Source organism: Sorex araneus, chromosome 10 (genome assembly GCF_027595985.1).
Source record: "Sorex araneus isolate mSorAra2 chromosome 10, mSorAra2.pri, whole genome shotgun sequence".
Taxonomy (NCBI): domain Eukaryota; kingdom Metazoa; phylum Chordata; class Mammalia; order Eulipotyphla; family Soricidae; genus Sorex; species Sorex araneus.
The window spans coordinates 25,195,772-25,223,190 of record NC_073311.1 but is presented as its reverse complement, the minus strand read 5'-3'; the positions used below and the strand labels follow the sequence as shown (position 1 = coordinate 25,223,190).

The 27,419-nt window shown below is 36.6% G+C and overlaps 1 protein-coding gene across 1 annotated transcript in view; it reads right to left on the bottom strand.

The window, feature by feature from the left end:
- The window catches only part of TMTC2 (transmembrane O-mannosyltransferase targeting cadherins 2), a 450,942-nt gene that overhangs the window by 194,572 nt on the left and 228,951 nt on the right, over positions 1–27,419 (bottom strand). Inside the window, exon 3 of the mRNA XM_004602709.2 lies at positions 18,616–19,444. Coding sequence (XP_004602766.2) covers positions 18,616–19,444 — 829 coding nt within the window. The remainder of the gene's footprint in view (positions 1–18,615; positions 19,445–27,419) is intronic.

Sequence of the window (27,419 nt, the reverse complement as noted above, 5' to 3'; positions counted from 1 at the left end):
CTTAATTCAAAATAAAATCTCCTCTTGTATTTACACTAAAACTTGTCACAGTTTATTTTACATTCTTTGAAAAGCAGAAGAACAATTGATACTCAAATTTTGCTAGAGGTGTTCTAAAGAGAAATCAAATGTAAGCTACTCTGAAAAGTCTAAATAATTTACAGGAATAAATAACTCACAGTTGGAGCTGATAGTAAGGTACGGGCTGGCCTTGCATGCAGTCAACCCACCTTCAATCCCTGATACTCTATAAAGTCTCCTGAACTTCACCAAACTGACCCTTGAGTACTGAGTCAGGAATAATTCCTGAGAAGTATTAGGCATGGCTCAAAATCATAAAAATAAAATAACTAAAAACAGTTCTAAGTTCATAGAGTAAACTCAAACTTATACTGTAGTAATTACTACCATTTTCTATCTCTGATATACTTCATAAAAATCACTGCAAGGAAATTTGTCCAGTTTTCAAGAATTTCTTTTTAACTTGATAGTTAAATCTAAAACAAATGCATAATAATTATAATAGGAGAAGTTAAAATAATGTTCTTACAATTATGGCATTCATTGCTCTTTGATAAATTGGCTAATGAGATGAAAATATTTTGAATTAATATTTAAATTGCATTACTTAATATTCTGTCTATATAAGCAATTTCCCTTCATCAGGACATTATATGGTCATTTCCATTTCACTAAACACAACTACCCAAATCAGTAAAATCTCTCATTTTTAAATTTTTGTCTATAATTCATCTTTACCTGAAAATATTTGGTGGGAGGTGGTGGAATATCCACACCTAATAGTACTCAGAGCTAACTTCTGGCTCTGTGTTCAGAGATTGGGGCTCAGAGGAGCATAAATATTTCTGGGGATACAACCAAGTTTATTACGTGTGCAGCAAGTGCATTATCCAGTCTACTATCTCTTCAGTCTTAGTACTTTATGTCTTCCAATCCTGTTCCACAATTTTGAATTACATGCAAAGAATTGGCAAAACTGAAGGATTCAAATGCACCGAATGAAGTCAAAGATTCTAAATTTTGCTTTCTGCAACTTGAGTTACATGACTAAAATCACAGTGCAAAGATCAATGGTTTAAATTGAAATCTTCCCTTTAGCTGACTCAGATTCCAGGTAAACCCTCATGCCTCCTAACAACAGTAGTTTAAGCACTGCTGTACATCCTAGGGATGTACTGTGAGATACAGGCTGCACCTGCCCCATTCAACTCCACCACAAGGCATGCACGATATGGTTCTTACTTAAACAGCCAACAAAGTTGATGTTGTCATTTATGTAAACTAGACAAAGAAAAAAACAAATGCAAGGTAATTATCTGCCAACAATCTTTTATAATCATATCACAATAAATTTCTCTCTTTTATACAATCCAATTTTATAACCTTTCCTACGTCACAGTGAACATTGTTAGCATAAGGATGGACCCCTGACATTGCAGATATTACTTTATTACTTTTTATCACTAATAGGAACTTTAGCATATTCAAACATCAAAACACAGACGACTTAAGTTTTAGTACTAGTCCTGTGATTATGTTGGGTATACAAAAGGAAATTACTTGATTTTTCTACTTTTCATTAGTAACAATGAAAGCAATAATTTCATAGACACCGAACGTGAGCTAAATCCTGGTCGTGCATGGTTCCACTTACTTTTTCCCCACACAGGGAGTGGTTCTCTATACAAACTCTACAGAGTGTGTGAGTGAACTTGATTTTTCAGAGAGGTTGTGATAACTTTATATTGATAACAGGTATAAATGATCTGAATTAGAATCAGTACCCACATCATTGTATCACTGTATCACTATCACTGTCATCCTGTTGCTCATTGATTTGCTCGAGTGGGCACCAGTAACATCTCCGTTGTGAGACTTGTTGTAACTGGTTTTGGCATATCAAATATGCCACGGGTAGCTTGTCAGGCTCTGCCATGTGGGCAAGATACTCTTGGTAGGTTGCCGGGCTCTCTGAGAGGGATAGAGTAATCGAATCCAGGTCAGCCGCATGCAAGGCAAACGCTTTACCCGCTGTGCTATCATCGCTCCAGCCCCCTAGAATTAGTTTTAAGAAAAGAAAATAATAAAAATCCTAAAAATCCTATTTTATTAAATATAACTGATTGTAAGATTGTAAGTATAAACAGGACTATACTGTTATACTCTTTTATCTCCAATATAGTAATTCCTGACATTCACTTTTTGTAACTTGATTTGTGTTGAAGGTCAAAAGCATAGTCAATACTAGAGTAAAAGGGAGTTTTAAAAATAAAAACATGATCAATAAAAATACATAATTCAAGAAGCAAATATTTATATGTATGGAAATTCATACTAAAAATATCAAAAAACTAGTCTATATATTTTAAAATATCAATTTTCTTTTATATAAGCAAATTCATGCAATATCAAATATATCCTTCTGAATTTTCAGCTAACTTAACAAAAGAAAAAAGACAAGGTTGGCCTTTTTTTGATTTGGGATTTTTTTTTGGCTTTTTTTGTATCAGAGGACAAGTATATAAGACTTCTAAGAAAGGTATGCAAGAAATGCAAGATTATGAGGCATTCAGCATCACTTGAAAAATTTGACACTCAAAAAACATCATTTGACACTCTGTTACTGTCATCCCATTGCTCATCGATTTGTTCAAGTGGGCACCAGTTAACGTCTCTCATTGTGAGACTTATTGTTATTGTTTTTGGCATATCCAATATAACAAACGGGTAGTTTGTCAGGCTCTGCCGTGTGGGCGCGATACTCTCGGTAGCTTGCCGGGCTCTCCGAGAGGGGCGGAGGAATTGAACACATGTTGGTTGTGTGAAAGGTGAACGCCCTACCACTGTGCTATCGCTCCAGCCCCATTTCAATGAATGAATGATGTCTCATAATCATTTGACACAAAAAAATCATTTTGAGGTGGCCTGGCCAAATGGTCTAAAAAAACATCATTTAACAGTTTTAACTGCCCAGTTTTTTACTTCTTCGGTCGGAGAGAGTACAGTGGGTAGAACACTTGCTCTACACATGGCAAACTGGAATTTGATCCCTGACACCACATATGGTCCCCAGTTCGCACTAATGATAATCCCCGAGCACAGAGCCAGGAGTAGTCCTGAGCACTGCTTCATCGGCTAATGCCCTCCCTACCACAAATTTAAAAAGTATTAAAATTAAAAAGAGTTCAACTTCTCAGAAAAATAAGGAAGATGGTAAAGATAATATAGAGATGAGTAAGCAAAATCAAGAAAACAATCTTAAGTAGAAGGGTCAGTGCACCATGATGATTTTATCATTTCACTTGAACATTATAAGAAAGACAAGGGCTGGCTCATTGCACTGCAACTTAACTAACTGGAGCCCAGTGTGGAATTCCCAGAGACCACAAAAGGATTTTTTTCACCAAACATATGTACTGGACACATATTGTAATTAATTGATTTTACCAAATAGAAATGATGACTAACTATGTTGAACTAGAAGCTTAAATATATAACTAATCTATTTGAATGTGTTTTTGTATCCTCAAGTTGATAGCAGGAAGTGGAATTCAACTGGAAATTAACAATGCAAATCATAGTTCCCAATATTTAATAATAATAAATATTTTATACATATATATGCTTAAGCCACAAGTCCAAACTAATATAGAAATTGTACTATTTTCAAATTATTTAATTATAACCCATATAGAAGCTGTATCATCCTCACAAATAACCAGGATTTCATAAGGTACATAGAAGAACATGTAGGGAAAACCTGATATGATATTGAAGCTAAAGGCATCTTTAAAGATGAAACATCGCTGACCAAGCAAGTAAAAAAAAAGATTAACAAATGGGACTACATTAAAATAAGAAGCGTCTGCACCTCAAAAGAAATAGTGACCGAGATACAAAGAGAGCCCAAAGAGTCGGAAAACTTCTTTACCTAATACAGATCTGATAAGAGGACAATATTCGAAATATATAAGGCACTGGTAGAACTCTACAAGAAAATAACATCCAACACCATCAAAAAAGGAGGGAGAGGGAGAAGAAATGAATAGAAGCTTCCTCAAAGAAGAAATTTAAATGGTCAAAAGACACATAAAAGATGCTCTACATCACTAAGCACCAGGGGGATGCAAAACAACGCGATATCATCACACACCAAAGAAATTGACACACATCCAAAAGAACCAGAAGAACCAATGCTGGCATGGACAGGAAAGAAAGAAACTCTCATTCATTGTTGGTGGGAATGTCAACTGGTCCACCCTTTTTTGGAAAATAATATGGACATTTCTCAAAACACTAGAAATTGAGCTTCCATTTGCCCCAGAAACACCATTTCTGGGAATATATCCTGGGAGTCCAAAACCACAGCAGAAATCCCAACTGCACTTCTATGTTCATTGCAGCACTATTCACAATAGCCAGAACCTGGAAACAACCAGAGTGCCTGAGAAAAGACAAATGGATAAAGAAACGATGGTGCATCTACACAATCAAATACTATGCAGCTGGTAAAAAAAAAATACGAGTTGTGAAATTTTCTTGCTGTTAGAAAAATGAAGACATGCTGAGTGAAATGAGTCAGTAGGAGAGGGACATATATAGAATGACTGCATTAATCTGTGGGATATAAGAATAAAAAAACAGTATGAGACTAATGTCCAAGCCAGGTAAAACAAGAGTCAGGAGGACTGATCAGTGGTTGGTAGCTTGACACCAGTGTGTGGGGGACAAAGGGTAGTTAGGATAGAATAAGGGACCACTATGATAATAATAGTTAGAAATGATCACTCTGGACAAGAGTGTTGAAAGTAGATAAAGGGACATTCATGATATTGCAAATCATAATTCCCAAAAGGAAAGACAGAGTGAGAGACAGACAGACAGACAGACAGACAGACAGACAGACAGACAGACAGAGGCAGGGACAGAGAGAGACACAGAGAGACACAGAAAGAGAGACAGCGAGAGAGAGAGAAAGAGAGATGGAGGAGTAGAAAAGTGCCCGCCACAGAGGCAGTCGGGGAGCGGGGGATGGCTGAAGAGAAACTGGGGACACTGGTGGTGGAAATATACACCGGTGTAGCGATTGGTGTTGGGACATTTTATAACTAAAACCCAGTCATGAACAACCTTGTAACGGTGTATCTGACTGTAATTCAATTAAAAAATAAACACCAGATATGGCTTAGGACACAGTATTTGTTTGGGGGTGTGTAGAGGATGACATACCCAGCAGTGCTCAGGGTTTACTACATGCTCTGGCCGCAGAGATTACTCTGGTGGGATGTGGAAACAGGAGGTGCCTGGAAACACCCAATCAGCCACATATACAGGAAGGGCCCTATTCACTCTCTCCAGCCCCAGGACACACTTAACTGAATTTTTAGTTTAAGGTCACTCCTGGTGGAGTTCAGGGCTTATTCCTAACTCTGTGCTCAGGGTTCAGTCCTGGAAGAACTCATGTTCTTCCCTATGTAAAATTGGGGATTAAACTGAGGTCAGCTGCATGCAAGGCAAGAACTTTACCCCTGTACTGTCTTCACATACCTAAGGTGAAATTTTTAGCTTAAAACATCAAGAGTATCTTCTCCAGACCCAATCTGTGTCTGAGCTGCATACCAAGGTCACAATCGAAGAAGTAATTCAAAATAAATACAATGCCATTAAATGCTATGTGCATGCATTATTACTCAAGCCCAATAATTCATTTCTACTTTAAATTTGTAACATTTATATGAATATTGACAACATTATAGATTTTTAGTCACTAAACATAATTTGGAGTTGGCTTTGGAAAAGTATTTTGATTGTTAAAAAGCATTAGTTTACATGAAGAAATGAGATATTCCACCATCAATATTACACACATTTATAAAACTCAAATGTAATGTCAGTAAAACCAGATAAACAAAATAAAATAAAACCAGATAACAGCTCAAAACATCACCAATCTTTTCATATCTGGTGACCTCAAAATACATGGAATTTGAGATTGACTCTTTTCTCAAAGAGAAGACAAAATGTTTGTCATTTCTTTATTTTACAAACCCCAAGATGCAGTACACAGAGTTTCAAGTATTACCAGAAAGCAAATTTGCTCTTCAATTCAGGCAAAGAATGACACTTTAAAAGAGTATGCTGACACCTCAGTAATCTGTTCTTGTCAAAATCTGCTTCTTGGCTGTTTGATGGCTTATCTAGCCAGTTCCTTCACTGGACTTACAATTCCGACAGAGAAAAGTTTCCTAATTAAAATATACTATACTGTAGTGATAGCACAACAGGGAGGGCGTTTGCCTTGCACACCAGCCAATCGGTGTTCGATTCCTCTGTCCTTTTCTGAGAGGCCGGCTAGATAATACCAAAATTATCCCGCCCGCATGGCAGAGACTGGCAAGCTACCCATGGTGTATTTGATATGCCAAAACCAGTAACAACAAGTCTCACAATGGAGACATTACTGGTGCCCACTGGAGCAAATCGATGAACAACAGGACGACAGTGCTACAGTGCTATGCTACTTCCAAAACAGGTATAAATGTTGTTACTATTTTATATTATGGTATTCTGCATAAAAAAAAAAACCTGAATGACAGTGCTTAAGATGACTGAATTTCAGAATATTATTGGGAATTAGAATTCTAAACACAACCTCTAACAGAGTCTCAGAGTATCTGATACTTTTTCTCCCCACTCTAATTAAATAGGGGTGTGATGTTTTATACTTGTACACACTAATCACTTTTGCCTTTATTTGGGGGCCACGACTGGTGTTGCTCTAAAAATCATATCGACTGGTGATTGAAAATTGAAAGCTAAAAATTAATTTAATGGATTAAAATCATTTAATCAATTACTGATATTATCTAATTCAATGATATTATAATTTAATCATTTAATATAATTATAATTTGGAAGTATGAATTATAAAGTTAATTATATGGTAATTAATTTTGATTACATTTTAATTTTAAAACATAGTTCTTAGTTTTAGGCTAAATATTTCACCATATGGTGGAAAGACAGTACAGGGGTGAGGTGTTTGCCTTGCATGCAGCTGACCTCAGTTTAACTACCACTACTACATAAGGTTCCATGAGTACTGCCAGGAGAGATTCCTGAGCCCAGAGCCAAGAGTAAGCTGTGAACACCATCAGGTCTGGCACAAAACCAAAATGCATGCTAAGTAGGCACTTCAGCTTTTTGAGAAATTTACAGGGCCATTAAACCAAAATGTAATGTTTTATTTAGCTCTGTAGTGAATATAATATGCATGTGATTAATATTCTTAAATAGCAATGCTCATTCTTTAATATTATAAGCAAGTTTAATAGTATGTATAACTTGGTGAGAACTAAGTGACAACTTCGTAGTTATGCACCTCATTATGATTCTATTAAAATTATAAAAATAATTCATTAATATAGTATATGCAAAGCTAAAGTGATATTTCTAAGTTAATACCCAATGCATAAATAATATTTTCACAGTGCTATATATATAAACAATACTCTATTATCAACTGTCCATAAAGAATTATGTGACTTGAGTTAGCTCATATTTTTATATTTTTTCCAGAATCTTTTGAGATTATATGAAATTTACCTTTAAATTAGTCTTCAGTAACAAGTATGTTTGAAAGTATAAATATGAAAACTGTCTTAAAAATCCACTATGCGACATCAGCTGAAACTTTATAATACAGTAGGAATAGATATATTTTCCCTAGGGTTTTTTATGGCTGTCAAATACATAGAATTTAATTTTGGAAAATATAATCTTCAATGTATTTGTTACTTTGGCTAGTTAGTTCTTCCTTGGTTATCTTAACTTTTGAAAACTAAAGATCTTCAAAAATGGGGGGGTCTAAGCAATAGTCCAGCAGCAGGACATTTGCTTTGCATACAACTGATCTAGACTTAATCCCTATAATCCCATATAGTTCTCAGAGCCCCACCAGGAGCGAGTCCTGAGTACAGAACCAGGAGTAAGCCCTAAGTACCACAGGTGTGGCCCATAAACAAAACAAAATCTTCAAAAATATCTGTCACTAAACAAATGTCTGTTCTTAAGTATAACTAATACAGTAGTTTACTATTTCTAAGCAGACTGAAATATATTTCTTACGTTTCCTTTTCTGGTACTGTAATTAAATCCAATATTACAAAGAGTCAATCCTTGGACATAAAAATGCTAGATGAACATAAAAATTTTTTGGTTATTTGGTGTGAATGTGGAATTTCTACATCTAGAAATAGCAAAAAATGTGGACATCCAGGGGATGAACAAACTCTTAGGATGGCACACGCCTGCAGATATCTACAAAGCAAAATGGAACATGGATTTGAAATGGCTACAAATGGTAGATCACATTGCCAAAGTAACATAAATCCGAGCCCTCCAAAGGAAACAGCTTGCTCAGATAAAATTGTAGAAGTACTGTTTACTACCATATGTGTACAAATAAAAATAGTTTACATGAAATTTCCTATCCATAAATCCATAGTACCAAGTTTGGGAAAATGCTATTCATCTATTGACAAAAAAATAAATAAATAAATAAAACACATTATTTTAAACTATATCTACTATAAAGATTTTTTAAATTGAGTAGAATGATAAGTGGCAATTAACCAGATTTGATCTAAAGTTATACCTGAATACTAAAAAAAATATGAAAGACACTAAGTCAGTAGTAAAAAAAAAAATCCATACACTCCAAATATAAAAAGCATCAAGCTTAGCCTGTAATTTCAAGTAAATTCTATCAAATTTAGAAGAAAAGTATTATTCTGTTTTTATATAAAGTCTTTTGAGGAATAGAAAAGAAGTGATACTTCTAAATGGATTCTGTAAGGATTATTCTAAAACCAGAATATGACACCTGTCACAAGATGAGAACTGTCATCCTAACTAAAGAACATGAGTGAAAAACAAATTTAAAAGGATATAGAATTATAATAATTATAACTAATTCCTGGGTCTCTTCCAGGAATGCAAAGTAGCTTTGACATATAAACATTCTTAATATAAATCAAATTAGCAGACTATGTGGGGCAAAAATCCAGATGATTACCAATATTAATTCAGAAAAAGGAAATACAAGCTAGAAAAGAAAAAGTCTGAAAGAAGTTATCTATATAGAAACCTAGAAAATGCACATAATTGAGGGTGAATATTAACATCTTTTAAACAAGAAGCGGAAAAAAAAAAAAAACCCTGCTGTCATCACTTCTGTCTAGGACTGAAATACAGAAACTTCTGTTTAGGATTGAGGTGGAAATATCAGTATACAGTAAGATGAAAAGTTAATTGAATTAAAACTGTTTAAGATCTTTTAAATTTCTGGCAATATTTTCAAACTTGATCTAAAGCTTCAAAATCAGTGTGTTTTTTGTATATTCATATACATAGATATCTTTCAATAAAGCTTCAAAATCAGTATTTGTATATGCATATAGACAGATATCTTTCAATAAAAAAAGAATTCATATATATCTATTATATTTATAAGATCACCAAGGCTACTCGGATCAGGACTGGGTCTCTTCAACCCAGATCCCCCATTTTCCAGTAGCTAGACAGTCACACTGAGAAAATGCCCCTGGTGCCATGTAATCCCATCAATGGCCAACATACAGAGACTACAAAACCAAGTTTCCGGACATCTAATAGCCTAATTCTCCCTCTAGGAGATCCTGACAAGCTACCGAGATTCCACTGCCTTCTTGGGAGAGCCTGGCAAGCTCTCCGTGGTGTATTCATATCCCAAATACAGTAACAGATATATACATACCTCTCGGAGAGCCTGGCGAGCTACCGAGAGTATCCCGCCAGCATGGCAGAACCTGGCAAGCAACCCATGGCATATTCGATATGCCAAAAACAGTAAGGATAGGTCTCGTTCCCCTGACCGTGAAAGAGCCTCCAATCGTTGGGAAAGACGAGTAAGGAGAGGCTGCTAAAATATCAAGGTTGAGTGTTATAGAGAGGGTACTGGTGCCTGCTCAAGTAAATCAACGAATAATGGGATGACAGTGATACATATATTTATAAAACTATTAGAGTGTTTTAAGGAACACAAAGAGTACTGCAGGGAAATAAGAATTTAGCCTCCTGTCTATTTTAGTCATATGACTGCTACAAGTCCTTTGAAATATAACCACCAGTTAATATACAAAAGCTATACTGGACACTACTGGCTTGGGGGTTTTCAAAAGCCCATCAAGATCTCAAAATATCTGTTATGAGTGATCTTGACTGTGAGATCAGCAGTGTATCACCTGCTCTGTGGCTAACCCAGATTCCATGACTCCATCAGTGATTGCTGTGACCTATCCTTCCCCTTTTCCACATATACTTTACTCCAGTCATTAGACCTGGGGCAAAGAAAAGATTTATGGGCCGCTCAATCCCTAGAAGTAAGAAATTACATGCTTTGAACTTCTGTGACCTCTACATCACAGCAAAAAAAAAAAAGATTTATGTTTAAGAATCAAACATTTAAAAGAAGACTTTAACAATTTAGCAATTTTACTTTTTAAAATATGTAATTCGCAGTTAAAGCAATGCAATGTTTTCATTTTATACTTGTCAGCACCATTATACTACATTTCTTTTTGTCCCTAAATTTCTATTTCTTTAATTCAAAGGAGATGAATTAGAAAAGAATAACACTGGGGCTGGAGCAATAGCACAGCGGGTAGGGCGTTTGCCTTGCACAGGGTCGACCCAGGTTCGATTCCCAGCATCCCATATGTCCCCCTGAGTACTGCCAGGAGTAATTCCTGAGTGCATGATCCAGGAGTAACCCCTGTGCACCACCGGGTGTGACTGAAAAAGAAAAAAAAAAAAAAGAATAACACTATTTTTTATCAACTTATTTACCCTACTATTTGTTCTTGTCTCTCTCAATCAGCCTTTACTGGTGGCATTAGTGAGAATTTTTTTTTTAACCACATCCCTGTAATCAAATTTATATTTGACTACACTGAAACCAGACCAGAGAACTCTAACAAAAATACTATAATAATTTCTCTGCTAGCCTAAATAGCTAAATTTTATTTATTATTAAAAATGTAAATCACTTTTGAAAATATCCATCCTACTGTAAATGACAAAATTAAGAAATAAAATTCACTATCCAATTTCAAAGCAGCTAGTTTAATGATAATTAACTACAATTTTAAGAGATACCAATTAGAGGCAAACAAAACTTAAGACCATAAAACCCAAGATTAATTAGCCAAGTCTTTCATCTCTTACGAGGTTTTGATTTCACTTAAATTATGAGTTGTTTCCTACATAAAATGATATTCCTTCAAAATTATTTTCCTTGAAACATGAAGCCATGTGAAGTTAAAATACAAGTATCGATTTTACAGAAATCCAGGAAGAAATAAAAGTACCTTAGTTACATGGTTTTTTTTTGTCTGTTTATCAAAATCTAAAGTCAATGGTTCTCATTTACATTAGAAAGGGATGAAAATAAAGGAAGCATCTTTTAAATTTTAAACAAAGTAAAAGTCCTCATTATCATTTGCAGTTCTTGAGAGCCAAAACATTATGAGGATGAGAACCACACTTTAAAAAAATATATATCTCCATGGGGGCTGGAGCAGTAGCACAGCGGGTAGGGCATTAGTCTTGCATGCGGCCTACACGAATTCAATCCCCAGCATCCCATATGGTCCCCTGAGCACCACCAGGAGTAATTACTAAATGCAGAGCCAGGAGTAACCCCTGTGCATCGACAGGTGTGACCCAAACAGAAAAAAAAAATGGCCATGGCAGCAATCAAACTCACATATGAAAGGCAAGTGCTTTATTACTGAGCCACATCCCTAGCATCCTGGAAATGACTACTTTAAGTTAAAACTTAAGAAAAGCAAGCTGTTGAATCACATCAGATCTTTCAAAGCTGGAGGGACTTTTTTGTTTTCAATATAATATGACTAAAACCCAATAATGAACAGCTTTGTAACTGTGTATCACGCTATTCAAATTAAAAACAGTAACAACAATAACTGAATGAGAAGTTATTACAGAATCTAATGTTTGTGCAGAATATAACATTTTTATATTTTTATGACCTTTTATACTGACCTTGCACATATATTAAAGCCAGGCATTATTACCTTTTGCTTATGAACACATACCTTTGGATTAAACTTGTGTTGTTCCTAGTTATTTTAACTTATTTTTATTTAAAAAGGGATAATTCACAGAGTTATGTATGATTAGAGCAAATTCACAATTACTAAGCCATCCATTCTACAGAAGTGATTTGATTCTGAATCTATCACTTTAATTTTTCTCAACATCTTTCAACATGCCAAATATGCCACCTATTCATGACTATTTCTTCTTATGTTTATGTGCTTATTGATCTGTTGACCTATAATAACTTGGTTAATCAGCTAATGACTTAATCATGAGTTAGACATGTGGCTGGTATGGAGGGATGCTGGTGGTAGATTTGAAAGCAAATCATCTAGGTAGAGGAGTTCCACATAGATATGAGGTCATGAGAAAATGACTTGGAAATTCAATGGCACACTCACTGACCCCATATTATACACCAAGCAATGTTCTACATTCTATTCAGAAAAGAAAACAAAGGCAGTCTTTGGGTAAAATCGTGATGAATGAATCATCTCAGGAAGACGCAAAATGCAAAATAGAGAGCTGTGAAAAATGAAAGTCAACATTGCGTAGTGCCTTGAAAATCGTAGTAGCAGAGATCAATGATGTAAACTTCTACAGAAAGCCAAAGGCACGTAGGAACTGCAATGAGGCCAGAGGCCAGGAGGAAGGGTGATCAGGTATTTAACTCTTTCGTAATGATTTGGATGCTTTCTGGAGAAAAACCCAATCAAAAGAGTTTGTAAAACATGTTCCTTTAAATAAAAAAAAACTAACTAACTTTCAAATATTATGTTGCTTGCTCATTAAAGCAGTCATCAGAGAAAATTTCCTCTTTTCTAAGCACCAAAAATGCAAAGAGTCATTGTGAAATCAGCCAACTACAGTAATCAACTATGTCTAGTATTTTCCTGACATTATCAACCACATAATGAGACAGGACTTGTGGTTTACATAGTCTAAATCAGCTATCATTTCTCCACTATCCAGATTTAAACCATAAATTAGCAGCACAGTCGCTATGACAAGCATACGCATCATCATTTGCATCCAATCAGTTAATGACTGGCAGCTGTCTACAGGACCCATTACGGAAAGCAGCCGCTTTAATGTATCATGCTTTACGAGGCTCAAAACTGTTTTCTGTTAAAGCACGTGGTCAACTGAAGAACTTCACAAAATTTACAAAGGTTTTCAAAGGAAGGAAACAAGCTAGCTCAATGAAATTACTGTAATCTCAGACAACCTTAGGAAAGATAAACTTTAAAGGGCTTCTAATCTTTTGCTAGTTTCAAGTAACGTAGTAGACGAAGAATTATCTGACTTAAGGAAGATTACTGCCTGTCTCATAATTGCTAAGGAAGTAACTATAGTCAGAAGTACTATTAGCCTGTTATAAATAGAAAAAGTAAGAAATCAGGACTTAAAACGGATTTACACTGAATCAAATGGAAGCATATGTGAGAGAAGGTAGCCATGGAATCCACTCCCAACTCTGTTCCTTTTCTTATGAAGCCCATATCAAGCCCTGACACAGCAACTGCAGAGTATTTTATATTTTCCTAATGCATGTGCAACTTACCTATTTACACATTACAATTATTGAAGAAGGATTTCACATGGATTATCTCATGTGTTCACTACTGAATGCATCTCTCCACCAGGTACCTTTCTAGTTGCTGCATACATGCCATGTAAAAAGTGAAAAGTTGTTTCCTTGGTACAAATGTGTCCTAAATTCTAGAGTATGTGAAGATTGTAATCAGATAGCATATGCAAAAACATGCAAGATGTAGTATGTTGAATATTAATACTGATATGTCAAATATTAATATTAATAGAAAAGAGAAGGATGGAAGGGGCATAAGGAATGCTAAATAAGATAGGGGCAGAAGAGACAGTTCCGTTTGTAAAAGAATAGTCTGGGGCCAGAAAAATAGCCCAACAGGCAGAAAGCATGTATTGTAGAAGAACTGGGTTCCATCTTCTACGCTGCATGATACCCCAAGCACTGTTGGAAGTAGCCCCGAAAACTGCCAGGTGTGACCTAAACCTCTCCTCTCCATTTTATGCAGAAGGATTATCACTTTTACTTAATACAATTCAGTGACAGTGCAAGGGAGAGAGAGGTGGCACTACCCCAGGGAACATAGCATGAAGAGCAAAAAGTGCTATGTTACGTTCCTAAGTCAGCATTACCTGAAATATATAGAAGCCACATGGATAAGTAAATTAAGTCAAGAGCAGATGAAGATCGAGGCTGAGATAGCAGAGATGGTTAGGTTTTGACTCTTTGAGAAGTGCGGGCACGAGAAGAATTGGGGGTGGGGAATAGGATATACTGATTTGGTTTCAAAAGAATCATTAGAATTGCTGCTCAACGGACAAAGCAACAGTAGAGAGAGTAAGGTGTTTGCCTTGCAACCAGCCAACCCACGTTTGGTCCCTGTAATCCCATCTGATCAACTGACCCCACCAGGAATTACCCCTGAGAGCAGAGCCAGGAATATGCCAAGAGCACTGCAAAGTGTGTACGCCCCATCCCCCCAAAAATTGCTACTCAGTTGTAGACTCGGGAGTATAAAAATGGAAAAAGGAGTTCAGCTTAGACACACGAACATAATAACCTTGGAAGTCACTGTCACTATCATCCTTACAAGAAGAAAACAGCACGCAGAAAAATCAGTAACTTATCTTCAATAAGTGCACATCAGTGTACTAAGTCACAGTCTTATGATCACTCTGAAAATCAGGAAAAATATGAATTTGTCTGCATAAAAGCTGAGGGAAAAGTGCATGAGACAAACAATAGCACTGCTAAATGCATGTTGACTAGCAAGACATTCTTCATCCTTTGCACACCTGGAGATAACCCTTATCCTGCATACCAGGTCAAGCACCCTCATTAAAACCAAGGCAGTTATACTGAGTAGTTTTCAACCTTCCCATACTGGTGGACCAGTGAATGTGAACCAAAAGTTGGAGAACGCCATATTAGTTTAACACTGAGAAACAAGTAAGGCAGTTAGACACTACAGACCACAGAGGATGAGGATAGAACATCAGAAATTCAGTAATACTGTCCAGTTGTGTACTCTTCTAACTATCAATATGCAAGTTCCTAAATAATATACCAATCTTTATTAAAGAGATCAATATATTGGTAATGAAAGAAACGCTTGATCATATCTTTATTCAAGCTGCAAGGCAGTACAGTGGTTAGTGTACATGCCTAGAATGTACTCAACCTGGGTTTGATCTCTAGTACATGGTTTCCTAAGCAGAGTTGGATGTAGACCTGGAGGTGCCAAAGCACCAACATGGTGCCCTTGCTCTTTGGAATCACAGCACCCAAAGCAGCTCTACTTCCTGAAGTCCTGACACTCATAATTACCTTGTTGGCAGGGTTCGACCAGAAGTGGCCCTGAATACTGCAGGGGAGCAGCATTACTTACAAAAGTAAATAATAGTGTCACTAAGTGAATGAATGAATGGAAAAAGAAAACAAAACAACTTACCTTCTAACCAAAATAACAAGCTGAATTAGCTGAATTATAATCCTGTCAACAAGAGTATTAGCCAGTACCTACAAGTTTACAAAATGCTTTTGCTTATTCTTAATCAGAAGCTTGTGCGTCTGTTCCTCTCAGTAACAAAAATCATACTTGGGTTCTTGGTTTCCCAACATACAGGAATCATTTTTGTATTTTCTCACAGCTAGGTGTGGTCAGTAGTCAGTAAGAAATATAGTCTGTTCTATTTCTGTAATTTTTTTTCTTTGCTTTTTGGGTCACATCCAGCAATGCACAGGGATTACTCCTGGCTCTGTACTCAGGAATTACTCCTGACAAGTGCTTGGGGACCATATGGAATGCTGTGAATCGAAACCAGGTTGGCGCATGCAAGGCAAATGCCCTACTAGCTGTGCTACTGTAATATGTTCTTAAAGAGAATGGATTAGTCACCCAATTGCAGGGGTTTTTTTGTTTGTTTTTTTGTTTTTTTGGTTTTTTTGCTTGTTGGGTCATACCAGGCGATACTTATGAGTTACCCCTGGCTCTGCACTCAGGAATCACTCCTGGAGGTGCTTGGGGGACCATATGGGATGCCGGGGAATTGAACTTAGGTTGGCCATGTGCAAGGCAAACAACCTACCCACTGTACTATTGCTTCAGTCCCCAATTGCCTATTTTTTCTCCCTCTTTCTGTTGAAGAACTGATGTGATAATGAGCCATTTTGGACAATAAGGACAAGAGTGACAATTCTGAAAGCCCATGGCACCATCTTATCTGCTCTGGGCTTCACATACTTCAGTTGTTACATGAAAAAAACCTAACTTCTATGTCAGTTAAGTCAAAGTTCTCTTTTGTTACAGTAGTTTAACCAAAAACTTTAATTAGTAGATTTAAAGAATCTGTAGAATCAACCTTAAAATAAAAAAATTATATGTTTTTTCTTAGAAATTTTTATAAAGCATCTGCTTTATTCAGTAAGAAAATAGTGACGTATCATTTATATTTATATACATACATATGAGTATATAAATATACGTCAGAAAAGAAAAAACATACTGTAAAATTTATTGCAATACTTCACACAGCAAGACATAAGATCATGTATCAGAAATTATTTAGAAGATACTATCTTAGAAAAGCCAAATAAGTAAAGATTCTTTTCCACAAGAATTGAAAAATTATATGCTATACACTTGCACAATTTTAATGCTTTCACTCCCACATTAAAATCCCTGCAATCTATTAACTATTCTAAGCACCAATAATTAGTTCCTTGGCTTAAAGGAATGTGCAGTTACTCACTGAACTCTTGACTTAATTGTAATCAGATAAGGATGCCAAAATTCCTTCTGGGGTAGCTAGAACTCTGGATACATATACATATGTCCTGCTGCAACAGCAGGCCACCCTGGACATTTGGAGCATTTTCACATTTTCAGTATTCAAGTAAAGAACATTGGAAGAGAAAAACAACAGTTCAAATGCTAAACTATAATTCAAATAATAAACTGACAAGAGTGACTTATGAAAAACAAGCATATTCGGCATTAATAAATATATTACTCTGAAATATTTTTGCACTAAAAAGGTACACTTGGTTTTTTTTCCCCATTTTTCTTTAGCTGCCATCACCATTCAACTACTTCAACCAGCTTTCATTATTCTTTTTTTTTTTTCTTTTTTAGGTCACACCCAGCAGTGCAAAGCAGTTACTTCTGGCTCATACACTCAGGAATTACTCCTGGCAGTGCTCAGGAGACCATATGGGATGCTGGGAATCAAACCCGGGTCGGCCGAGTGCAAGGCAAACGCCTTACCCTCTGTGCTATCACTCCAGCCCCCTACCTTTTATTATTCTTAAAGTAAACTGCTTTCTACTTAGGCTATACATTCTGAGATATCCTCAAGTCATTTTCTTTTTATCTTTCCTTTTTTTTCCTTTTTGGGTCATATCCGGTGATGCACAGGGGGTTATTCCTGGCTCATACACTCAGGGGACCATAAGGGATGCTGGGAATCGAACGTGGGTCAAGCCCGTGCAAGGCAAATGCCCTACCTGCTGTGCTATCACTCCAGCGCCGCTCAAGTAATTTTTTAAATAAAAAATAATGCAAAAAAATTATAATTAAAAATAATGCTGAAAAATAAGTCAAATTTCCCTTCCCATTCTACAGAGAAGTTTGCTTCCCCAAGTAAAATATGACCCACAGTAGCATACAAAGTATTTGGCAACACCCAGTTTCAGTTCTTTCTTCGTTTTTTGTTTCTTTGAGGGGGGTCACACAAGGGGCCACACACCAAACTCATGTCTTATGACTCTGCTCCTAAGTACCACTGTGGGTGTGCTCAGGGGTTCATTTAGGGTACTAGGGACAGAACCAAATTTGGCCATGTGTAAGGTAAGTGCTCTACCCACTGTGCTATCTTTCCTGCTCAGACACCCAAATAGTTTTGGCCTCTGCCAGGACACACACACTGACACATAGAGACACAAAACCAATACTCCATTAAGGTTTTTCCTCCAGCTACTTAAAATATCATCAAGGAAAGTCTCATGTTACTGCTTCAGGAAACACTGAGAACAGGAGCAATGTGCACTGAAAGAGGATAACCAGGTTTCTGTTACACCATAAGAGGTGATGAGCATATTAGTATTTTAAAATGTGGAAACTGAGCATGTTCTAATTCCTTATGATAGCATTTTCCACAACAGGATTTCTAAGTCCTCTAGACAAGCAGTCTAGAGAAAAGTACTTTCCTCTCTAAAATAGGTAATGTTGAAGTTTCTTTGTATCCTTAAATATAAAACCAAAAGTTGTTTTGAAAAAACTTCTATTTCTATTTCCTTAGTATCGTGTTAAAGCAAGAAGCAAAGAGATTTTTCAAAAGGCAGACAGTAAACAGTCCAGGCAAAAGCACAGAGTCAACTATTACCTTTGGCTGGGTTAACTTTGATCCCTGACCTATAGAGCATCTCCTCATCCTGCCAGTCTCCGTTCCTGATTGCCGTCTTGAGTCCGTAGAAGACAATTAACAGAACTGTAGCATAAAAAATCAAGTTCTTGAGAAACCGCTTTTGGACCTTGACATAAAGGGCTCGGGCGCCCACGGTAACGAGGAGGCAGAAGCCCATGCTTGGAATATACAATACGCGCTCTGCAATTACAAAGCCCACATAGAAAAACAGGTTTGTGGCAGGAACAAAGGGTATTATTAGCAAAGATAAAGCCAAAACAACAATGTTCTCCGTGGAAGGAAGTTGTGTTCTCTGGGAGACCTCATCTTTAAGGCCATTTTCCACGTTGGATGCAAAACTGAGTTGAATCTCAGAGTCCTGGAAATCCGCATCCGAGTGGCAGCTATGGCCGTTTGCATTCTGCTGGCCGTTTGTGACAAACTTCCCGTTGCATTCTCTTTCGGTGCTCGGGCTCTTGAGACCATAGTAGGCCAGCAGCAGGAGTCCTACATAGAAGGCCACGGTGTGGAGGTTTCTCCAATCACAAACCGTCTTCAGCAGAGGCACTGCATCCATGGACCAGTCAAAACTCAGGGTGTCTGGGCACAGCAGGAGCCAGAGGTTCTTGGTTGGCAAGTAGAAGAAGGTGAGTGTCCGAGCAAGGAGGCTATCGGAATCAGCAGCTGGGTTGTCGGAGTTGGAAAAACTCGGTGGCTTGTTTCCCATCCAGTATAAGCGGGCACCCAAGAGAGAGGTGCCCCAGAAAGTCAACAAACTAATGCTGAGGAAAAGTGACAAGTTCTTCCTCTGAAACCAGAAGAAAAGGAGAAAAATTAAGATGATCATTATTATAGGATGGAAACATTGCATTTAATATTTTACGCTGAAAACATTTTTAGGGTGGTGTCACAGAGATGGGCTGGAGGGATAGCACAGTGGGTAGGGCGGTGACCTTGCACACAGCAGACCCAGGTTCCATTCCTCTGTCTCTCGAAGAGCCCGGCAAGCTACCGAGAGTATCTCGCCTGCACGGCACAGCCTGGCAAGTTACCTGTTGTGTATCTGATTTGCCAAAACAGTAACAACAAGTCTCACAATGGAGACATTACTGGTGCCCGCTCGAGCAAATCGATAACAACGGGATGACAGTGATACAGTGATATAGTCACAGAGATAATGTAAGGGTTAGCATGCTTGCTCTGCATGCTGCCAGCCTGGGTTTGGTCCCCAGCACAAGGCCAGGAGTACTTCTGGAACTGCATGCCTTGGGTGTGAAAAATAAATCAACCACACACCAAAAAAATCTATACCGCTGAATTTCAAATACATGACTACCTCCATCTCTTTCTAAACACCCTGGCTAGGCATATTTTAAGACAAAAAAACCAACTGTGTAATCCAATTTGTATCTAAATTGTGATAAGTTTCTTTGTGTTCATCTCAATTTCCTGACCTTTACAAATTGGTTTACTAGATTTCCCTTCTAGAAAAGATGATGCGCAAATACGAAATACACTGCTCTTAGAAGCTGTCTTTGTTCATTTTGTAGTTTAGACTCTGTTGAAAACAATGAATAATCAAGCCAAAAATATGGGGTTATGACAGGAATCAACTCAGCTCTAAAATAAGAACAGCATTAGCTGCGTCTAGGCCAGTCCTGTTTTCATTGTCTTGAATCTCCTTGTAGAATTTATAAACCAGACTTTCATCTGCTACCCCATGCTGACACTGACATCCACGATAGCAAATGTTTAATCACACTCCTCATGAATCCCAAATTTTTCATGTTGATGACAACTGTTTTTAAAAATAAAATGACTTCAATGATGGACCGACTTATTTTTAAGAAAGAGACAGAAAATGGTGAAAGGAGGCCAAAGGGCATCCCTGTTAATGAGACTCAGCTAGCAAACTCTTTCAACCTGAATAAGAATTTAGTGACCTCTGACAATCTTAAAAGCTAAATAGGCAGTGGGGTAGATGGATATGTACATCATATCATACTTTTAACAACACATTGGTAATCTATATGGCTGCATATATTCTCCAGTGGACAGAACTGTATTACTTTAATGACAGAATGGTACTTGGAAATACACAGAGACATATACCTGATATTTGGTTAAAACCATAACTTATGAAATGAAAAAAAATAAATGGAACTACATCAAATTTAATAGCTTCTGCATAGCAAATGAAACCATCCACAAACTGGAAGTCAACCTAGAAAATCAGGAAAATGTTTATTAAACCCTAAATCTGACAAAAGGTTAATTTACTAAAGTATATAACTCAAAAGAAATATTAGTAAAAGATGAGCAGGCGTCCTAATAGACGTTTTTACTGTAGAGATTATCTATAGGTATATTCAGCATCCTATTCACCAAAGAAATGTAAATCAATATTTGTTATGCCTATTGGAATAGCTACTATCAAAAGACAAAAAACAGTTTCTTCTAGGAAAAAGGAAGCCTTGATTGGTAGCAATATAAGTTGATGGACAGTGTGGAGGTCCACAAAGATCCACACAGAACTGGGATGTGACTCAGCAATCCTAGTTACAGGTATATTTATCTAAAAGAAATAAACTCACTATGTCAGACAGATAACTGCTACTTTATGTTCATTGCAGCATTATTTACCAAAGCTAAGAAATGGGAACACACTAAGTATTGCCTGAAAGATGATTAGTACAGGAATACCGCATTTTGAGATTCAGGGACTCAAAAATACAGGGACTGTATTTTTCACCAACTAAGATTTGTTATGACAGTATGCAAGCAAGTCTACTGGGACCATCTTTTCTTGTAGTAAGTGTTTACTTTGGATCTCTATGACAATTAAGATGTATACATTTTTAGACATGGCTACTATACATTTAAGAGACCACAGTGTTTTATAAAAGTAACATGTCAATTCAGTAGAAAATTTAAAAAATTCATATGCCTTATTTTATTGCAATGGTTGCTTTAGCTTGGTTTCTGAAATCAAAACTGCAATATCTCTGAGGTACCCAGATATCCTTATATTATTAGCCACAGAAAGAAAAAAAAATGCTGTTATTTGGACAACACGGGATAGACCTGAGGGCATGTTAAGTGATATAAGACAGGATAAAACAAACACTGCTTATATCACAAATAGAATCTAAGTGGGCTGGTGTACAACTCATGAGACACAAAAGAAATTGATGGCTGCCAGAGGAGGTGTGCAGGGTGAGTTGAAAGTAGTTAAAAGGTAAAAACACCCAGTATTAGGATAAATAAGGTCAGGGACGTGATCACCAGCACTAGGAGCAGAGTTTAGAATACCATACTTTATATTTAAAGTTGCTTAGAAAAGAAATCTTACAAGGTCTCATTTAAGAAAAGAAACAGGTAATTATATATAGTAATGGTAGATGTAAGCTCAACTTATTGAAGAAATCATTATATATATTACATCAATTACCTTACACTAATTCACATGTATGTCACTGATACCTCAATGAAAATAATCCACAAAGAGAAATACATCTTTTTTTGTTTGTTTTGAAACCACACCAGCATTGCTAAGGAGTTTTAGCGCTATGTTCAGTGGTTATTCCTGGTGGTATTTGGGGCACCCCTACAGTACCAAGGGTTAAACCCAGGCCTAATCCATGCAAAGAATGTTCTCCAGCACATGAGGGCTAGCTCTCTGCTCAAAAAATTACCCCTGAGCATGTACAACTATTAATGAAACAACCTCTATGCTGTACACAAATGAAATTGGTCTCTATTTCTTTCTCATTCCTTACTAATTGAGGAAGCCAAAAAATTGGTCATGAACCATCTATTATATCTGTACTCTGAACCTATTAATTTCAGCAGGGTTCAGTTTGTTTTTTGTTCTTTTTTTTTCCTGAGGGGGGACCCTTTGGAGGAATATACTGGTCACATGTAAGGGACCTTGTGGGGATTAAACCCTGGGTTCCCACATGCAAAGCACGTCCTCCAGATCTCAAACTCATCACCCCGGATTCAAGGACTCATGATTTTTTAAAAAATATTAGGAACCAAAGAGACACTGTGGAAAAGAAAGCTTGCAAGCAGCAAGTGCTGGTTAGATTCCCCAAGGACCACATTTAATCCCTAGAGCTGGTGAGGGACAGTGTAATGTTCCCAGATTAACCCTGTCTTTGCTCAAATGGATAATATTGTTATCACATTTTAAAATAATTAATGGTTTCTTTTGAAAAATGCATTTTAAAACCAAGACACCATAACTTACAAACTAGATCAGAATAGTTTCAGGCACACAGTGTTCCAACACCACCAAAGTGACATCCCTCCACCAAAGTCGCAGGTTATGCTAAGATCTTGGGAGGGTTTTTTCTGTTTTATTTTGTTTGGGGCTCCACCCAATAGTGCTCAGGACAGGACGTAATCCTGGCTCCACGCTCAGAGACCACTCCTCCTGGGTCTTGGGGGTCATATGAAATGCCACAGCTCAAACTCGGGTTGGCTAGGTGGAAGGCAAGTTTCCAACCAGCTGAGCTCTGGCCCAGATCTTGGGAATTTTTAATCTCTACAAAATATTTCCAATGTAAGGGACTTTCACTAATTTTTTTTTTATATTTCTACATTTCTACCTCAAAATTATGCTGAAAAGTACTTTAAACATTTAAAGAGAATGCAATTCTGGCTATGAAAGAGAAGTAGAGCAAGACGTGGCTGGAAGGTACCAATCAGAATATAAAGAAAAAGAGTAACAGCAAGCACGGAAATTTTGAACAACATTAAGGGGGGGGCTTGTGTAGTATCAAGTAATAGCAGGTATACAATCACAAAATTAACCATCCCAATGTTTTTAAAACATCTGTGTCCATTACCTACTCCTAATTAGTTCATGTAATATTGTATGGGATGTTTAACAGTAGGGAGTCTAATGGGATTAGCCATCATAAATGTTTAGCCTGCATATTTTTCCTGGCAAAATAAAACTGTCCAAAGCTTCATTATAGTCTATGAATAACTTTAATAAGATCTGAGTGATAGCACAGCGGGTAGGGCATTTGCCTTGCATGTGGCCGACCCAGGTTCTATTCCTCCGTCCCTCATGGAGAGCCCAGCAAGCTACCGAGAGTATCCTGCCCACACAGCATAGCCTGGCAAGCTACCCATGGCATATTTGATATGCCCAAAACAGTAACAACAATTATCACAATGAGATGTTACTGGTGCCCACTCAAGCAAATCGATGAACAATGGGACAACAGTGCTATGACAGTGCTACTTTAGTAATTTCTTCCTTTACTCCTTTGACATTCTATACCCCAAAATGTAAAAAAAAAAAATGATTATAGGGGAAAAAATAAGTAACACAAAACTAACTTATAGTTGTAATAGCTTAATGTATCAATCACATACTTTAATATTCACTGATTACACACAGGAGAAACATCATTTGACACACATAAATGAGGCAAGGTATCAGGTACAAAATCAGACTGATATAGAATACAATTCAATTTTTAATGTATAACAAAAGCCCATTTTCAAAATATAACCAAGAAAATTCTGTTACATATAGTGTTATCTAGGTAATGGGTGGAAATATTGGGAAGAGAATAGAAGGAAGGGGAAAAGGAGAAATTTTACAAAATAACCATAATCTGGCAATTAAAACACAAAGGAGTAAGGAAACTGCATGGGAAAGGAAAGGTAATCAGGATTCTTAGCAGTCATGAAACTCCAAAGGAAGTTGACCTTAACAGTTATAAAATTCAAATTAATTATAAAAGACAGGACATTACTGTCTAATGAGAAATATTTATGATTGTTTATGATAAAAAAATGTTTAGAATTGGGGGGGACAAGGGGTATGCTGGGGTTTGGGATCACTCCTACTATTCTCAGGGTTTATTCCTGGCTTCTGTGCTCACAGATTTCCTGGAGGTAGTTGGGAGATAATATGCGCTTCAAGGATCAAATCCCGGCCAACTGCTTTTTAAGGCCAGCGCCTTATTTCCTGGACTAGCTTTCTTGACCTCATTAACTCTTAAAAATCAAAATAAAATATTCCAAATGAAAATTTAATAAGATTATCTTGTAATCAGGCTAGAAGATTATTTGAATACATTAACTCTAAAATGAAATGTAAAAAAACTATTCAACAATAATTATTGTATGAGACATCTACATGCAGGGCTGGAGTGATAGCACAGCAAGTAGGGTGTTTGCCTTGCACTTAGCTGACCTGGGTTTGATCTCTGGCACCTCGGTAGTTCTGTAAGCCAGACAGGAGCAGGACAAAGAGCAACTCCTGAGCATTCCCTCGCATGTTCCAAAAAACATAAACCAAAAGCAAAAGGAAACAAAAAAACAACCCTATATTCTGTCGACCAGTTATATGGTTCAGTGGAAAAGGACATTCTTTGCATTATGCAGCCCTGAAGTTTTATCCCTGCACCCAAAAACAAAAAGAACCCCAAATGCTAAAAAGTGACAAAATATAATAAAATACTAGCATCAATTTATGTAGTAAATTCAATACAAAAGTGGTTTCATATATAGCTTCCCATTTAAATAACCATCATAATTACTACAAAATCAGAGGCATTTAAGTTCTAAAGTAAGGTTCTCCATACTCATTCTGTCTATTAGGAAAAAATCTAAAAGAACTAAAGAAATAAAATTGCTAAAGAAAAATTGAATAGGTCAAAGGAAATTGATGTTAACTGTTTAAAGTGGTAGAAATTCAATGGTTTCATGATTGGCTATTACTTTTAAGTATCAGCCTATGTGTGAAATCCAACTTTCAAGACTTCTTAATCCCTTTTTCATAAATTTGTTTAAAAATTATTATCACCTTGAAAATAAATTCTGATAAAAACCAAATCTATTTTTAAATATTATTCACTGTTCATATGGAGACAGCCTTAAAAGTAAAGTGAGCACAAAGTAAGTGCAGAAAGGTTTTATTTGTTAATTTCACTTCCCAGATTCTGATTTATCGATGAGGTAAAACTAACAAATTTGTACTAAGCTGCAACTAGGAACCATACATTTAGCCTCCATATTTCTTTGATCTTGGCTTAGTGCATGAAAGTAATACCCTGCCAAGTATCTCTGATAAGATGTGAGATTTATGAAGAGTCACCGCAGACTTGAACATTACAACTGGTGGAAGCTCCACATATAGAAGATAAGACTTCAAAGTTTGAGGAAATAAAACATGACCTGTCTATAACCTGAGATGGAGAGGATTAGAAAATGATTATAAGGATAGGGAAACAGCTTTAAACGTCAGAGTGCACACTGTGCATGGTCAAGGGCCTAAGGTGGATCACTGGTATTACAAGGTCTCCTAAATGCTACAAGTGGGACACCTTCAAACATCACTGGCTGTGGCCCTTATGTTCCCTTACACCACTGAACCTAGACAACATTGCATTACCAGACCCTAGCATTAAATCGCTGGCCTGACTGGTCAAGTATCACTGGGAGAGACCCTGGTAAAGAAAAGTAAGAAAAATGTAACTTATTATTGAAACAAAAAACTCATTCAACACCTCATGAATGGCAAATATTCTACTCTGGCTGGATATACAGCTGTAAGAAAAGAAACAAGAGATGCTCTCCTCTTGGAGCTTCCTATATTCTATTCTGTTCTATTTGGAAAAGCACTATGGAAGAATTATAGTGGCTTGAAGAACAGTTTTCAAACTTAAACTCCTATCAAAGTCAATCACAAGCTATTAAAAGTACTAACCAAAATCTACAGATGATGCTAATAGAGCCAAAATTGAGACCCACAGCATATTTGTATAATTCTTAGTACCAACATTAAAAATATTGCAGGATTCCAGCTTTCATTGTACAGAGTTTTGGGCATATTTTCTTTAGTCTAAATGAATCAACAATAATAAAACATAAAAAACATGTTTTCTCCCAGGACTTCAGGACAACAGAATTCATAGTAATAAGTGTCAGGAAGGTCAGGCTACAAGGAAATAGAATTATTTGTAGTAACTAGAATTTAGGGTTGAAATATTCAGGTCTTACTGCAATATACAGAAGATAATATTTGCTCCCAGGAAAAGAAATCAGTTTCGCAAACATTAACCATTAAAAGTAAAACCATTAAAACATTTAAAACCAAAAATTTTAATTTATAAAGACATTAGAGAAAAATCAAGTAACAAAAAAAAATATTTTAAAGAACTCTGGATCTCATTCTTCAATAATATTGAAAATTAAAGTGAAAGAATATGTTTCAAGTTGTTACCCTAAGTGAACAGAATTAAAGAAAATTAAAGATGACAATGACTTAAATTGTTTTGATACAAGAATAACAACATAGTGGGAATTATAACAATAAATTGGATAGTATCACTGTCACTGTCACTGTCATCCCATTGCTCATCAATTTGAGTAAGCAGGCACCACTACCATCTCTGTTGTGAGACTTGTTACTGTTTTTGGCATATTGAATACACCACAGGTAGCTTCCCAGGCTCTGGCATACGGGCAGGATACTCTCGATAGCTTCCCAGGCTCTCCAAGAAAGGAGGAAGAATCGAACACGAGTTGGCCATGTTCAAGGCAAAAGCCCTTCCCGCTGTGCTATCACACCAGCCAAATTGGATAGTACCTATATAGAAAATTTGAAAGTATTTAGAAAATTAACAATTTGCATTTTTTGTTTTGGTATAGAGATTTAGCTACATATACACTATAAGAACACGGTTTTGTTATAAAATAAAGAAGTAACTAAAACTTCTACAAAATAATATGAAAATATCTTGACAATGATACGA